We start from the raw sequence: 16,586 nt of genomic DNA, 5'->3' as shown, positions 1-16,586 counted from the left end.
TTTGATTCATTCGGATCATTTTAATTTCAATTTCAGACGGTATCCGATTACATACAGAAGTGATAATACTATTGATACAAATTAAGAACTTATTCATCATCTAATTTATAGTCAAAGGGGCAACATTTTGGCATTTTAGTCTCTACAAATAACTTAGTTAAATACAACAACATTGCACACATTATACTATATTTAATTTAATTTTTTTATTTGACCTTTATTTTACTAGGCAAGTCAGTTAAGAACAAATTCTTATTTTCAATGACGGCCTAGGAACAGTGGGTTAACTGCCTGTTCAGGGGCAGAACGACAGATTTGTACCTTGTCAGCTCAGGGATTTGAACTTGCAACCTTTCGGTTACTAGTCCAATGCTCTAACCACTAGGCCATTAAATGTAGTCACCGGTTAAAGAAAATATATATCTGATATTGTTTGGACATGGATTGCAATAACATGGTAAGCATAGCGTAGATGAAAGAGTTGAAAGAATGTGTTTCTCAACTTCTGGGTTGTTCTTGACCAGTTCCTGGTTAAATGGTGAGCTGGCAGCCATTTAGTCAGTTCTCAGGTGCTTATTTTAAGGAACGATACAATCCATTTCCACATGCATTGCTACATTTAAAAACAGTCTAGCCAGGAGATTCTGGATATTGCTAAACTAAACCCTAGGTAACAACACCCTAGGTAAGTCGAAAATAAGGTAAAAAATAAATAAAACCATCCCTTTAATCAAAGTGGTCCTCCATGGATGGAGGGACTATAGCTTGTGTGTGGTACATAAAACGTTGAGAAACACTTAGAGCGTTTGTCATTTAAGAGAGTCACCTTGCATCTGCTCTCCTAAGCAAATCCTGGTAGATGTCTGACTTGAGGAATCGTGGGTAACAATCCCTGGACATCAGACTGTAGATCAGCTTCTGAGCCGCGTCAAAGGACGTCAGGCTCGGCTGGGAGATGTTCTTGGTGATATTTTCTCTGGTCCCACAATCAATGTTGATCTTCAACCAAGATATAAACCCAGTAAATACATGTTTTTTTTCTCCCCCCAGACACATTTCTACATCTTATGTCCACTGAATGTATGAAGGCAGACAAAAGTATAAACAGGTCTAGATCCAACCAGGTCCTTATTAATTCATTTATTTGTTCTGAGTTGTTATGAAATCCAGCAGATTGTCATCGGGGGTTGTATGTGTCGAATGTATCAGAGTACGGATGCTGATCTAGGATCAGGCATCTCTTGTCCATTTAATCGTATTCATTATGATCTTAAAGGCTAAACTGATCAGCCTAGATCAGCACTCCTACTCTGAGATGCTTGATACATACGGCCTCAGGTAGCTACTTACCTGTCTGGGTGCTTCACATTCCACAAACTCAGAGTAGATCCTGTTAGCAGAGGAGATCATCTCTGGAAGAGACTTGATCTTCTTGTAGTCCTCACAGGCCAGCCAAAACAGGATATTCTCCTCACTATACTCTGACTTCAGGAATTGTCGGAAAGCTGCCTGCCCAGCTGGACATATGGAAGAATAGGAAAAGAAGGGAAATGAGATGTCTCTACGTTTGTTATTGTAAGAAAGGATATGAGCGTGAGTTCTGTCGCAAGACAAAGGCGGTAATCCTAACTTGATACATTTTAGTTACTTGTAGCAGACAATCGTAATTTGCCTGTGATTTTCTAAATCACATCCTGAGGATGGCATAATCAGCTTGGCACTGTCGGTGATGCCTTCTAGACAGGCAGTATAGTAAAAAGATAAAAACGTTGTCCTTACGTTTACTACACAGGAGTTTGTCCACAGACTCTCCCCAAGTCTCAGCCTCTTCAAGTGGGTCCTTGAGAAAGCAACAAAATCTACCCTTGAAAAGAGCGTTGAGATCCATCACTAGCCCAGTAAATCAATGATTTTCAAAACACAATATCAAATCTGCCTCACACCTGGAAAGAAAATAGATGAATACGGTCCATCAATGTTTTTGCATTTCAAAAAATATGTTTTATAGTCCAGTGAAAAGATCTTAAAAAATATTCAAATAACCTGTTATCCAATACATTATATTAACTTAGATACAAAATGCACAATGGTAGACTCCTCATTCTTGTAATAAGTCGTAACTTGAAACATAGCGGCATTCATCTACAGAATCAGTGATAAAGAAACTCACTTTATTGCCATGGCAGCGTTGTCTATCTGGGAGAGAGAAAATCGGTCCTGCCAATGTGAGGCTAAGATTTTGATTGTTCCGAGGTGAGGGAGTTAAGTTGCACGGAATGATCTAGACCAGACTCCCTCCGTGAATGGAACACATGAAAATCAGTATGCAAAGTGATGTTTGATGAGAGAGGGTATCCTTCCTTCCGAGGCCTCTCTGACCCCTGAGAGAGTATACACCTGGGTTTCAAGGAGTGGCCCTCATGTCTTCTATGATATCCTGTCCACCTCAGTTTCAATCATAGATATGAAGATGAAAGACAGAGTATATAGTCCTAATATAACCCTAAGGGGAAAAAAAGAGTGTCTGGTACATTTACCATGGTAAAGGGCGTTACCATCGATGAATGGCACTTTTGAAGAATTCGAAACAACTAGTACTACTTGGTAACAAATGGTGCCCAGTAGAGCTTGTTTCAAGTTATTATTAGAATGTTATTGAGATGTAGCTTTTTGCATGTTATTACTCTGTAATTACCATTTCACCAGATCATTTCTCAGTGGATAAATACTCTACAGTAAAACCAAAATCTCTTTCAGATAGTCGTTCATAGTCAGTAACAGAAACATAAGATAAACACGCATGGCCATGGGCTATAGTATCACAACAAAATAGTCACCTACACATGTCGACGTACACATTTTTATACTTTTCAAGTACAGGTATGTGTATTTATGTTTTTCGAACAGCCTAAAAAGCTACACATGGAATATATCATCAGCTGTTGTGTTGTAACAAAATAGCCAACTACAGCATCAAAACATATTGAAGTATTTGTGAAGGGTTTTGGAATGCAGGTATCTGTATTTATGCTTTTGAACACCCGAAGAAGCTACAGATGGAAAATGAAATGAGGTCAAATGAGTGAGGTCAAATGCAAAATAGAAAATGAAAGGTAAACAGATGATGAAGTGCTGATGAAGCACCTAGATGACCATAAACAAATAGAGCATGAAGGGAATCCCGCATCCTGGTACTAACGCTGGATTTGCATCTCTGTTGTGGAACATCTTCCACATTTAATTATAATGACACAGCAACAATAATATTCTATGCTATGCTCTGTGCATACCTTCAGTCATTCTTTCTTATGCCTGTCAAATCTAACCCTGCACTAAAGCACATCATATGTTTAGACCGTGTAAACTCTATTTTGACTTGTGTGAAAGTTTGAGTGATATCTGAGTGTTAGGAATACTGGCCTTTGTGAATAAAGTACTAAAAGTACAATATGGTCCATGTTTGCTTGAAAAGGGCTACATATATAAAATATTGTACTGGTTATATTTCCCTTCTCTGATCCTTTTATGGTGTTGAATATCTACCACCTTGATGGGAGGGTCAAAGGTTAACCACAGATGCAGTCAGTGCAAGGTATACCCTTTCTGCATATTGGAAACCCATCCTCATTGGTCAGCCAAGTGATGCATTGTGGGATAGGGGTAATGGAATATTCCCAATGTATCCAGTAACTGCAAATGTGTAGTCTTTAATGTACTAATGAAGATTAATGATGGCGGGTCATGGTATATGAGGACAGTCTTCATGGTGTACGAGGACAGTCCTCCCTGTGGTGCTCACATATCCTAATCCCATCATCCTCCAGCCCAGGATATTATGTGCTTCCCAAACAAAACCAAGAATGGAAATCTCACTCAAGTGATGGAAAACACCACGGCGATCCCGATTTGCATGCGCGTGGACGAAATTTGATTTTCAAAAGAGGTGCTTGTCTCGCATGTGCACAGTGCTGAGAAGTGTTGCAATTGGTGCACGGCAGACTCTAAAACACTGTCTATTGCTGGTGTGGTTGCTATACATCCCAAAACTACAAAGTTGGTGGATTCTTATTCAAGTTAACCCAGAGGAGTTTATTATCAAAGCATTCCTACCCACACACAAAACATAAATAAAACACTTTTTCCCCCGATTTGCTGTTTCCCTTATTCCCTTAGCTGCCATGTAGACATTGCATTGTGGCATGTTTATTAAAATGTACAGGTTTCATACACACATTAATTCATTCCTCTTCCAACACCACGTCATCTAGCTGTCATGGCTAGGGCCAGGAGTTTTCCATATTAACATAGTAACAAGGCCCAATCATTTTTTCTGGCTACTTGATTTGACCAGGAAGTACTCTTGGCCCACACTGGGTTAGGGTGCTTCCTCTGGTAACCCACAGTGAGGCGCTGTGTATCCTCGATCAGCACCTTCAGCAGCCTACAAAAAAACAAGTATATTTTCCCCATGTGCTGCAACAATGCCTGCCCACCTGTGTGAAATAAATATAAATATTTTATTTAAAAAAAAGGCAAGGCAAGGATTTGAATCCCACAGTGTACATTGTCCTTCACTACTAACACTTTTTGTCTCCACTGTAAGTTCATTTCTAGGGCATCGGTTTGAATCAGTGAGGGGTAAGGAAACATCAGCCAACGTTAGAATTCCTGAATTAAATTAATGTAAATTGAAGCTAAATGCTAAATGCTTTATCGCGTTTGTTTTTGTTGCCTGCCTGGCATATGTATTTATGAGGGTTGTTTCGTCGCGAAGTCTTAAGGCAAGTCAAGTGTGGCGCCTCGTGATTTCTCTATCCGAAAGATTTAGCATTGCTGTGAACTGTCTTGGAATTTCAACTACTACTAATACGTGATTTTTTTTATGTCCAGGCAATGTGTAGTTTAAATATATATATATATCCCACCATACTCCCATGGTGAAGATGCCATGAAGTCAATACTGTCTGTCATTTAACTCTTAGTGGGTAGGAAACAATCTAATCACTTTGCTGTAATGAATTCGACACCGCCAAGATAGATTCAGTGGGATCGTTGGCAGCTTGGAATGATTACATATTTTTCTTTGTAAGGAATACCGTGTGCATACTAATGACGTGAATATTTCTAATCGTAGAGTGGTTACTCACTTGCTCAGTGAGGTCTATACATTTTGTTTTGTGATTCGGCAGCGGGTTCCTTCCAAATACTTCTAGCGCACCTTCTGATTGTGTAATGCACTAACGTCATAGTCACTTTTTGTCATGTTTTTTGTTTGTCTCTTTTGACATAATTGAACCGTTAGAAACGTTAGAAAAAGCTTTAATAGTACATCGTTTAATTACTCTCCAGACTATATATACAATTTACAACTAAAAGCCAACATAACAGATTATTATCATAAATTATTGAATTAATACAAGCAGTGGCAAGACATTTAACGGTAATCAAGATGAATATTAGTATTCGAACACAGTATTCTGTGTCTGGATGGGGAACACTTTAACTGATAGCTGTAAAGTCATATCTCTTCAGAAAGTCTCATTAAAAAACACAACACGAGTCACACAGCGAGTCAGATACAGGCATTGCACTGCAAGAGAAATCAGAAGGGTGTGTGTGTGTTTTGTGCTACTCTCAGTTTAAGATTCTACAACCAGGCAGAGGAGTCGCCCGTGGCCTCCCCTCGCGGCTCGTTGAAAACGCAGGACCGTGACCTCCGGCGGAACATGGTGGTCCCGGGGCCTTTTCTCTTGGTGAGGCGAAGGTAGATTTCGGAAGTGAGGAACCTCGGGTAGCAGTCTTTTTTCATCAGGCTGTAGACTATGCTCTGTGCCGCATCGAAGCAGGTATTCGTCGGCGTGGTGATGGTCTTCTGGATGGCCACCTTTGTTGCGTAGTCGATGTTGACCTAAAAGTAAAGTGACACTATTATGTGGCTCAATCCCAAATCAAACCTTAGATATGGTAATATGGTACTAGTTCCTCCTTCCCATTTGATTGTTTTCAAAAGAAAAGCAATACTCATTCCAACTGGTGCTTGTGCAAAGCACATCTTCCCGTTGATTTTGCGATCACTCAAACATCTGTTATGTCCGCTCAAACAAATTCCAGTTCCCTTCAAAATGTCCTTTTTTTTATTTGCATCTACACTATATATACAAAAGTATGCGGACACCGCTTCAAAATAGTGGATTCGGCTATTTCAGCCAGACCCGTTGCTGACAGGTGTATAAATCGAGCACACAGTCATGCAATCTCCATAGACAAACATTGTCAGTAGAATGGCCTTACTGAAGAGCTCAGTGACTTTCAACGTGGCACCGTCATAGGATGCCACCTTTCCAACAAGTCAAATTTCTACCCTGTTAGAGCTGCCCGGGTCTAATTTAAGTGCTGTTATTGTGAAGTGGAAACATATAGGAGCAACAATGGCTCAGCCGTGAAGTGGTAGGCCACACAAGCTCACAGAACGGGACCGCCAAGTGCTGAAGCACATAACGCGTAAAAATAGTTTGTCCTCAGTTGCAACACTCACTACAGAGTTCCAAACTGCCTCTGGAAGCAATGTCAGCACAATAACTGTTTTGTAGGGAGCTTCATGAATCGGGGTTCCAAGGCCAAGCAGTTGCACACAAGCCTAAGATCATCATGCGCAATGCCAAGCGGTGGCTGGAGTGGTGTAAAACTTGCCGCTAATGGACTCTGAAGCACTGGAAACGCGTTCTCTGGATTGATGAATCACGCTTCACCATCTGGCAGTCTGACGGAGAAATCTGGGTTTAGAACGCTACCTGCCGAATGCATAGTGCCAACTGTAAAGTTTGGTGGAGGGGGAATAATGGGCTGGACCAAATGCAAACAACAAATGCATCCAATAAGTTTGTAGAGTCACAAGCTTGATGTAATCATTGTGTGCTAGGAGAATGGGACCAAATACTACACTTTTGACTACTTTAATGCAGATATAAGTGAATTTGTCCTATTGCCACTCACTGTAGTCTCCGCCTAATGTTGAATATGCAAGAGTATTTGACAAAAACAATCAAGAATTTGAGTGAAATCCATGGTGAAAGCTACTGGATATTGTGAAATTGTGAGGGGGCGGTACCTTAGAGAGATGCTGGTTGGAAATAGAGTAATTTCATGCAAATATATTAAATTATGCCCATGGTTATATGGAAATTAGATGTTATTTTAGCTATACACCCAATCCTTTCTATTGGCAAGTGTGACTTGTTTGAGATCAGTGGGAGAGGGGTAAAATGTACTCTAAACAGCTACAGTTCATGACTGGCCCAAGACACCTTGAGACATTCTTCCTAGTTTATGTTACGCAGAGCCCTCCATGTAAATGCACTTCTGTGACACAATACATGTCCCTGTACATGGTTTGGAAGTCATGCTCACGTATTCTTCAACTGAGCTTAGAAGACACTAACCTCTTCATCTCAAACTGAAAGAGTCTGGGTAATTATTCCACTGACTCAGTTGCTGCTAGTCGCAGAGAAGGAAAACCACACGGTCACAATCTGTCTTCATCCAATGGTGCCTGAGGTTGTAACGCTTCTAAACCACACGCTTCTGTAATGGTCATGTCTGTCTTACTAGGGGCATAGAGCATCTTCTTAACCACAGGTTTATCATGCACTCGGGGCTTTGTTCATGCCTCACACTCATTGTAACCTCTGCATAATTCCAATGCGCAGTTTAAAAAAGTCGAAGTCTGTATAGCGGTGAATGTTGATGCATTTAGTCTCCTTTTGAATTAGATCAAGACCATAGAAGAGCAACAAAAATGAGATTTGATCTTTCTGTGAATGCTTGACCAACTAGCAGCTTTAGGGAAGTACCATTGATGTGGCCCCACAGTTTCCCCAATTGCCATTAATAGGGCCCACATGGTCAGGGAAACATCTAGACCCTATACAGCTTACAAAGCTCCAGCAAGGCCTATTTAGTTTTGTTTCTCAAGCACCATATATACCTCCTTTGGGGCATCGGCTTCAATAAAGACAGCATACATCTGCTTGGCTTTGGTGATGAGCCTGGAATCCGAGTCGATGGTCTTGTATTCCTCACAGGCCAACCAGAACTCAATGTTCTCCTCACTGAACTCTGTTCTGAGGAACTGAGAAAACGTATCCACTCCATCTACTCGGGGGAGAAGAACATACTCTTTAATGATCCATTGGATTTATTGGATTCAATCGTGAGGCTTATATGGATAAAAAACAACATGTACTGCTCCAGAACAATGGCTCCAGAACAATGGCTCCAGAATAATGGCTCCAGAATAATGGCTCCAGAATAATGGCTCCAGAATAATGGCTCCAGAACAATGGCTCCAGAATAATGGCTCCAGAATAATGGCTCCAGAATAATGGCTCCAGAATAATGGCTCCAGAATAATGGCTCCAGAATAATGGCTCCAGAACAATGGCTCCAGAATAATGGCTCCAGAATAATGGCTCCAGAATAATGGCTCCAGAACAATGGCTCCAGAATAATGGCTCCAGAATAATGGCTCCAGAATAATGGCTCCAGAACAATGGCTCCAGAATAATGGCTCCAGAATAATGGCTCCAGAACAATGGCTCCAGAATAATGGCTCCAGAACAATGGCTCCAGAATAATGGCTCCAGAATAATGGCTCCAGAATAATGGCGACAAAAGGGATCTGCACTGTGCCCACTGATACTATAGATGAGTTACTTGGAGACTTACACTTGATTTGAATTTCAGACTGCATTAATTGAGATTTGGCTGATTTTGGTTAATTCCGATTCAAAATAGAAATGGTCAAGCTCTGTAGATTCCCAACCTGTTCTCAATGGAAAGTGGGAAAGATAATATTGAACATTCAACCACTGATCTCAATGACTCATAGAGCGAGCCCTGCGAAATCATTCACAGCTGTAATGAAACACTCTTACCTAACACTAAAAATATAGCAGTGAAACTCCATTGTTCTCTCCTCTAACCTATAATTTCCCTAAAGACACTGTGGCTTCCCATTAAAGTTGTGCCTTGAACAAAAATAGACTCGCAATTTGTGACTAAATCAGACATCGCCGGTTTCAATCTAACCTGAATGTCTGAGCAGCTCTTCAAAGGTGCTACTCCAACTCAAAGCTGCCTCCGGTGAGATGCTGCGGGAAAAAAAGAGTCAGAGATACCATTTAAGTCCTTTGCTAATGATGTGTTTATTTGTTTATATGTCTTTCTGTGCAAGCCTGTTGAACGCTGACGGTGGGCTACAGTATGTCTAGCTTCTGTTGTTTCCCAGTGGTATTTTGATTGAGGAAAATGAACTGTATAGTCCATGAATTTAAAGGGATATTTCAGCTAAATTACATGAGATATTAGTTTCCTTGTAGTAGTCTATGGGCTGGGCAATGCTGCTTAGGACTTATGGCAACAACGATCTAAATGTAATTGCGCTGAACTATCTCATTAAAGGCCCGCACAGACTATAAGATTTTCGCCGTCTCATATGCCACCCAGACAAAATGTACACATCGTTGGGCAAATTCTTAGGTCGTAAAACGATTGTCGGACATCTCACTGTGACAGGGTCTGGTAAGTACGACTGTGTGCGGTCATAGTCTCCAAAGTTCTGGCAGTGTCAACAATGTTGAGCCTTTGTCGTGCAGTGTGGCATGCATTTATTTCTTCAAAATTAGAATTCACACATCGGATAATGAAAACTTGGCGCAAGTAATGGCCTGTGTGTAGTTACAAATAACATAGACACACATCGGCTGTCAACATGTCGACGCTTGTATTGTGTAACCGGCAATGACTATGCTGGGGGACGCATATCCCATTGGAGCTATGGGCCTAATATTCAGTGTTGAGCGTTTCCATGTTGTGATGTTCCTCATGACGAGGAGCGCACGCTCACAGAGGTAGGAGGAGCCATGTCTGTCAGTCGTCAGCTTGTTGTTGTTCTCTCGATGCCGTGCTTGATACGTCCAGTTGACGTAGCCCAGCCCGGCTGACCTAGCCTCGCAAGCCAATTGCAGAATGGGACGACAGAACTGAAGCAAATCATACAATCTGGCCAAGTTGATGTAAATTAGGTCACACCGCACAGTGTGACGTGTAATAATCGTAAAAGACTAAATCCGACATACAGTGTGGAAAGCCCTTGAGATTGAAAATGCTCTTCAATACAAATTGGGTAACTGGGGCAATTACACATGTTATGTTATTCTGCAGGGCAATCTCTTTCCATTGCTTTGCCTCTACACTTGGCTGACGCCTTACTTGCTGGTTGCGGTGGTGGTCTTCTTTTCTGGACTGATGTTTTCATGGGAGCCTGACTTGGTCAGCAGAAGGCTCAGTTGGCACCTCTTGTCTTTCAATCTGCAACCAGAGTTAATGGAACACTTTACACAATGATTACATTTCGGTTTACTGTACAGCAGTTTAATCATAATGAATGAAATCACTAGCCTGGCCCCAGACCTGTTTGTGCTGTCTTGTCAACTCCTATGGTCATTATTATGCTAAACATTGTTTCAGTCGGCAAGACAGCACAAACATATCTGGGAACCAAGCTACAAAATCACAACAACAGAGTAATAAACCGGCCATTGTTTACTCAAGCCGATCACATGATAACTGAAATAAATAGGACCTCTTCTTTCTTTCCACCTGGGCCACATGACGTAAAGGTCAACGGAGCAAGCAGTGTTTCACTAAAGGCAGCAGTGGCATCTCATGGGGTGGACAGTGCCCTTGAGAATGATAGCAAAGTGAGACGGTGTGGGGTGGACAGTGCCCTTGAGAATGCTAGCAAAGTGAGATGGTGTCAGCGTGCTAACCATCATTCTGAAACTAGGAACCAACCACATGTATGCCCTGTAGACACAGAACAAAGGCAAACCAAGGGGAAATGTACTTCTGCACCTCTTCTCAACGAACCAGTATCTGCAACACATTCAAGGGGATTTGCATGGACAGGAATTCACACCGACGGACACTGAAACTGTGTTGCAAATCATTCAAAAGTTGCATTTCCCGTCTCCTCTCTACCTCCTGTCGAGGTTGTATTGTTCAACTTTGTATCGTTAAATGATGGATTGTCACGAGGAACACATGTTTTACCATGTCACAATTCATCCCCATCACATCATTTAATTTAATTTGCCTCACAGTTCTTCTACATCAAAAGTATCAACAAACCCAGACAGCCCCAAATGACTTCACACTGTCAAACAAACGACGCCGTGGCACTTTAACAACTTCTCTGCGTCTCCTCTTGTCTCGTTGAGAACTCGGCGATGCAAAATAAATGAACCAAGGTACAGAACTCACGGTTGTTAGTGCGAGGGTGTCACCTTAACGAATGAACATTTCTTTTCTGATCTCCTGCTATTGAGAGAATGGCAATGGCTCTCAGATGCACATTTGCCCTCTCACTCTGTAGAGACAAGTCAAGCGTGGTGCCATGGTAGACCCCCTTACATTATGAAGGCAACACCAACACTTAATGAGTGGAAGAGTTGTGGAGGAGAAAGTCACACTATAAGAGAAGATATTCATACTGGCGATAAGGTTTTCTCTGTCTGTCTCCCATTGCTGTTGTGCAATGCAAATAAAGGAAGTGGCATTCTTACAAGATGTAATGAAACAAGGTCTTAAAAGCTTCACAGAATTGTTAAAATACACAAAAAAAAATAGAATTCTGCTTTCAAATGAAAAAGGATAGGAAGATTTGAAGTGCAAAAAACCTACCTGGAATTACTATCTTTCATTCTCGGTGCCTTCAAGTCCTTAGGACCAAGCATTTTGAAATACGCTTCCTCCTTTGGGGCCAAAAAGTTGAATTGAGGAAATAGAAAAACAAATGTCTCCATGCTAGCTTCCTTCTAACTTTAGCATTTGTGAAGGCAGACCACGAGCAGCTCTTAGTGTTCGTTTAACCCCATCGTTTGTACCACATCTCTTTTTAAAGCTTCGCATAAGCTAAAATATTTCCCCTGTACCTTTCACACTGCTTCCTGACCTAGGTGAACTACTGAGTTTACCGCAGCATCAGTGATAAAGAAAACCCCCTCATGCTCAACATCCTGCTTTAAAACTATTAACTATGAACTTCAAAGAAAACAATAACTTCCTATTACCAGACAAATAGTGCATTTACATTAGTAATACTGTACAAACCTGGATTAGGCCTACACTATGACTCCATCAAGCATTAAGTTATAGATTGATATGCAAAACTACTGTTGCAAATATTCGGAATCAAAGGTATATTGAAACACTTTCAACATGTATTAATAGTGTATTGAACCTGTATTGAATCACTTTGAACCTGTATTAATAGTGTATTGAACCTGTATTGAATCACTTTGAACCTGTATTAATAGTGTATTGAACCTGTATTGAATCACTTTGAACCTGTATTAATAGTGTATTGAACCTGTATTGAATCACTTTGAACCTGTATTAATAGTGTATTGAACCTGTATTGAATCACTTTGAACCTATATTAATAGTGTATTGAACCTGTATTGAATCACTTTGAACCTGTATTAATAGTGTATTGAACCTGCTCAAACTCGTGCTTTGAATGCAGCAGGTAGCCTAGTGGTTAGAGGGTTGGGCCAGTAACCGAAGGTCATTGATTTGAAAACCCGTTCCGATAAAGTGAAAAATCTGCCGATGTGCCCTTGAGCAAGGCACTTAACCCTCATTTGCTCCAGGGGCGCCGTACTACTATGGCTGACCCTGTAAAATGACACATTTCACTAAACATATCTGGTGTATCTGACAATAAAAATATATATATCTATACACTGAGTGTACAAAACATTAGGAACACCTGCTCTTTCCATGACAGACTGACCAGGTGAATCCAGTTGATCCCTTATTGATGTCACCTGTTAAATCCACTTCAATCAGTGTAGATGAAGGGGAGGTGACAGGCTAACCTTTTACTGCAATGTGCTAAATCAGGGGCAATGTGCTAAATCAGGGGCAATGTGCTAAATCAGGGGCAATGTGCTAAATCAGGGGCAATGTGCTAAATCAGGGGCAATGTGCTAAATCAGGGTCACACAAAGTGGTTCTTGGTAGTCTTAAACAAATCTACTTTGAGACAAAAGTATACACCTCACACACATGGTTATGGGCTTAAACATTCCACCCATGACGCCACTAAAGGGTGCCTTGATTTGACTGCAGGAAAGAACTACAGAAGGATTTTTAAGCCTTGAGACAATTTAGACATGGATAGTGTATGTGTGCCATTCAGAGGGTGAATGGGCAAGACAAAATGTAAGTGCCTTTGAACAGTGAACGGTAGCAGGTGCCAGGCGCACCAGTTTGAGTGTGTCAACTGCAAAATGCTGCTGGGTTTTTCCCCCCTTAAATAGTTTTCCGTATCTACCAAGAATGGTCCACCCCCCCCTCCCCCCCAAAGGACATCCAGCCAACTTAACACAACTGTGGGCCTAGCATACCTGCTGAATGCTTTGACCTGAGGCTGTTCTGAGGGCAAAAGGGGATGCAACTCAATGTTAGGACTGTGTTCCTAATGTTTGCACACTCAGTGTTTCTGCTGTATACAGTGTATTGTGTGACTTGACCGGGTATCAAAACATAAAGCGCCGTCAAGTATTATGATAATCTCAGATAATTATATGGGTAGTTGTTTGACAGTGCATGATCTAACAGTGATCGATGGTGCTGCTGCGATGACGCTGTTGCCTTCTACAGGTGTCCTATCAGGCCGTGTGTCTGCAAAACTGCTAAACGTGAACAGTGTTCCATCATAACAGCCAGCACACAATTGACACACCCAATTAGCATTCTCCTCAAATTCTCCACGAGCGAAACATCATCCCCTCATTCAGATAATACGAGGGGTGGTGGTTTTGCAACTTATCGGCAAGATGTCGTCTCAAAGTGCAAGGCGCTGTCGTTCCCGATGACAGAGTAATGCTGTGATTCCGCCGCGCTATCGGCAGCCAGCCAGTGAAGAGATAGAGTGGAATGAATAGTAAAATGGGTTTGCATAAAGGCTGGGTACGGAGGCCTGGCGGTTTCCAGGGCATCAGTGGTTTAATAGAGATAGACAAACCCACTGTGACACGGCGGAGAGCAACAGGGAATAGGTGCCCTCACAGATAGACAGAGACAACTGTGATTTCTTTGTTTTAAAGGAGAGTAGGAGAAACAGCAACCACCGAAGCCCAGAGAAGAGAATGGACTTGTGAATGGGAACAATGCAGTTGTATGTTTGACCATAGCAAACACAGACCATGGGCATGGTTCATAGTACTGTTTGACACTACACGCAACTACGGATCTTATGGTACTCTAATGCATCATCAGTCCTCCTCTACCTATCGCGGATAAGCTATTCTCGTGCCATCCTAATAACCACAAGACAACACAAGTTGCGGTTGTTGACATAACTGGACTTCAGCAGTATGAATGAGTTATGAATGAGTTATGAATGATGTATGAATGAGTTATGAATGAGTTATGAATGATGTATGAATGAGTTATGAAGCCCTTATGTTTGGGCCCTTCAAATAACATTTTACCGAGATGACTACATAGATAGACGTTTAATTGTCACATACACCGGATAGGTGCAGTGAAATGTGTTGTTTTACAAGGTCAGTCATAGTAGTACGGCGCCCCTGGAGCAAATTAGGGTTAACAGCCTTGCTCAAGGGCACACCGGCAGATTTTTCACGTTGTCGGCTCGGGTATTCAAATCAACGATCTTTCGGTTACTGGCCCATCACTCTGAAAGCTAGGCTACCTGCAAACCTTACTTCATTATGTGTATACTGCAAGTCAGTGGTCACCAATGTAGAAAAGCAAGCCGAGATCTACTGTTCAGAAAAAGGAAAAAAACATGACTTATAAAACACAAGCCTATGCAGCATTAGCCTATTAAAAACAGCTATGTAGCAATGAGGTTTGTGCAGTAGGCTATAGGCCCAATACATTATCACTGCATATTGGCTATGCTTGAATTGCCCTGCCAATGTTGTTCTTCTCAGACCATTTTGAAATACATTTTTGGTATATGATAACACTGGTAATATATCCTTTGTTGTATTACTTGTGAGGCACAGCTGAGTGAGCATAATAATTAGCTTTTAAAAAGTTTTGCTGGACCGATGGCCTGCATCTGATGGTCAGTCTGAGGGGAGGGAGGGAGAGAGCAACGTTGAGGCTCACCCGTTCCTCCGCTCTCTCTCCCTCCTCTGAGACAAGGGGACACAGTCGCACTGCAATATCTCTGCCTCATCCACCAATTCATGTTGTTACTCCTATGACCAGGGAATGTGAAATATTCCTGGCTGTTAAAAATGACAAGCCGCTAATAAAAAACAATTCAAGCTTATCAAAACACTTTGCTATACTGATTCATTGCAGCTGCAGTGCTGGTTGTGGCGTGAGTGGAAGTATGGAGAATGCACATGTTATGGCTTATAAACGTGTTGAACAATGTGTTGACAGTGCTGAATAACAACTTAAACATGAACTTACTAATAATACAAGCAGCTCTTTGTTGTTATCATTGAGTCTCTCTCTTGTTATCGACTTTGTTATGCGTTCGGGGCTTCTTTTTTAAATATTTTTTTTTACAGCCTATGGCTTGAAAAAACAGTGCAGTCACAGTGATCTGAGCTATCTGATGGGTCAGCAGTAGGCCTATAGGTACACTTGGTTTGCTCTCTGGGCCTGCTGGGTATGGCAGAGTTCTATCTTCAGACACATGAAATGGTTCAAAATGGGAACACTTTGCCTTCCCGGCGCTAATGCTGCTGAATCAAGTGCACCTACCGCCAACAGCACTGAACAAAAAACAAAAAAAGGCTTTATCGATGTTGTTTTTTACAGAAATGTTTGGTGATCGACTACGAATGCCCCTTGGAGATCGACCATTCGACCACTGCTATAAGTAGTTACTGTTTTGCACTTAAAGGTCCAAATGCAGCTGTTTTTATCTCAATATTAAATCATTGCTGGGTAACAATTAAGTACCATACTGTGATTGTTTACAATTAAAATGGTCAAGAATAAACAAAAATAGCTTATTTGCAAAAATCTATTTCTCAAGCAATAATTTTGCTAGGACTGTCTGGAAGTGGTCTGAGTATCTGTTATTGGCAGAGAAGTTTGGAACGCTCTTTTTTATTGGTCTGTTAACTAATTTACCTCCTTGTGATGTCACCAGGCAGGCCAAAACTTCATCCCAAACAGGCTGACATTTCAGGCGGCCTTTTCAAACAGCTCTGTCACAAAAAGGGCATTTTCATCATTTTCACAGTATTATTCCAACTTCCTAGTCTGGTAATATTTTAATTTTTATTTTACCTTTAACTAGGCAAGTCAGTTAAGAACAAATTCTTATTTTCAATGACGGCCTAGGAACACTGGGTTAACTGCCTTGTTCAGGGGCAGAACGATAGATTTTTTTACCTTGTCAGCTTGGGGATTTGATCTTGCAACCTTTTGGTCACTAGTTCAACACTTTAACCACTAGGCCCCAAGCAGTAGGCTACTTTTATATATATAACACAGGGAAATCACAATTTTGACTGCACTGG

The 16,586-nt window shown here is 41.3% G+C and overlaps 2 protein-coding genes across 3 annotated transcripts; both read right to left on the bottom strand.

The window, feature by feature from the left end:
• On the bottom strand, nt 1–2,261 carry LOC118401716 (regulator of G-protein signaling 21-like). Of its 2 annotated transcripts, none has more exons than XM_035799296.2 (4): nt 2,171–2,261; nt 1,780–1,943; nt 1,351–1,517; nt 1–999 (listed from the first exon to the last, which is right to left on the bottom strand). In XM_035799296.2, exons 2-4 carry the CDS (start codon nt 1,886–1,888, stop codon nt 823–825), a joined length of 453 nt encoding a protein of 150 aa, XP_035655189.1. In that variant the 5' UTR covers nt 1,889–1,943; nt 2,171–2,261; the 3' UTR covers nt 1–822. The 2 variants fall into 2 exon arrangements, with proteins under 2 accessions (XP_035655189.1, XP_035655190.1); XM_035799297.2 differs by having other exon boundaries at nt 1,780–1,859.
• Nucleotides 2,262–5,303: 3,042 nt separating this feature from the next.
• Nucleotides 5,304–12,034, bottom strand: LOC118402329 (regulator of G-protein signaling 21-like). The gene is made up of 5 exons (XM_035800447.2): nt 11,743–12,034; nt 10,270–10,368; nt 9,088–9,149; nt 7,985–8,151; nt 5,304–5,908 (listed from the first exon to the last, which is right to left on the bottom strand). The coding sequence occupies exons 1-5, from the start codon at nt 11,862–11,864 to the stop codon at nt 5,648–5,650; spliced, it is 711 nt and encodes a 236-aa protein (XP_035656340.2). The 5' UTR covers nt 11,865–12,034; the 3' UTR covers nt 5,304–5,647.
• Between the last annotated feature and the right edge of the window lie 4,552 nt (nt 12,035–16,586).

This window comes from Oncorhynchus keta, chromosome 23, assembly GCF_023373465.1.
Source record: "Oncorhynchus keta strain PuntledgeMale-10-30-2019 chromosome 23, Oket_V2, whole genome shotgun sequence".
In the NCBI taxonomy this organism is placed as follows: Eukaryota; Metazoa; Chordata; class Actinopteri; order Salmoniformes; family Salmonidae; genus Oncorhynchus; species Oncorhynchus keta.
Note: the sequence above shows the minus strand (reverse complement) of the source record. Positions and strands in the feature narration are given on the sequence as shown.

What these genes read in the sequence shown, in the direction of transcription:
- LOC118401716 (XM_035799296.2), bottom strand. Translation starts at nt 1,888, where the DNA reads ATGGATCTCAACGCTCTTTTCAAGGGTAGATTTTGTTGCTTTCTCAAG. An exon ending in CAAACTCCTGTGTAGTAAAC is followed by an intron (nt 1,518 to 1,779) that starts GTAAGGACAACG and finishes CCATATGTCCAG; the next exon opens with CTGGGCAGGCAGCTTTCCGA. An exon ending in AATGTGAAGCACCCAGACAG is followed by an intron (nt 1,000 to 1,350) that starts GTAAGTAGCTAC and finishes TCTTGGTTGAAG; the next exon opens with ATCAACATTGATTGTGGGAC.
- LOC118402329 (XM_035800447.2), bottom strand. Translation starts at nt 11,864, where the DNA reads ATGGAGACATTTGTTTTTCTATTTCCTCAATTCAACTTTTTGGCCCCA. An exon ending in ATGAAAGATAGTAATTCCAG is followed by an intron (nt 10,369 to 11,742) that starts GTAGGTTTTTTG and finishes CTCTGGTTGCAG; the next exon opens with ATTGAAAGACAAGAGGTGCC. An exon ending in AGAGCTGCTCAGACATTCAG is followed by an intron (nt 8,152 to 9,087) that starts GTTAGATTGAAA and finishes TCCCCCGAGTAG; the next exon opens with ATGGAGTGGATACGTTTTCT.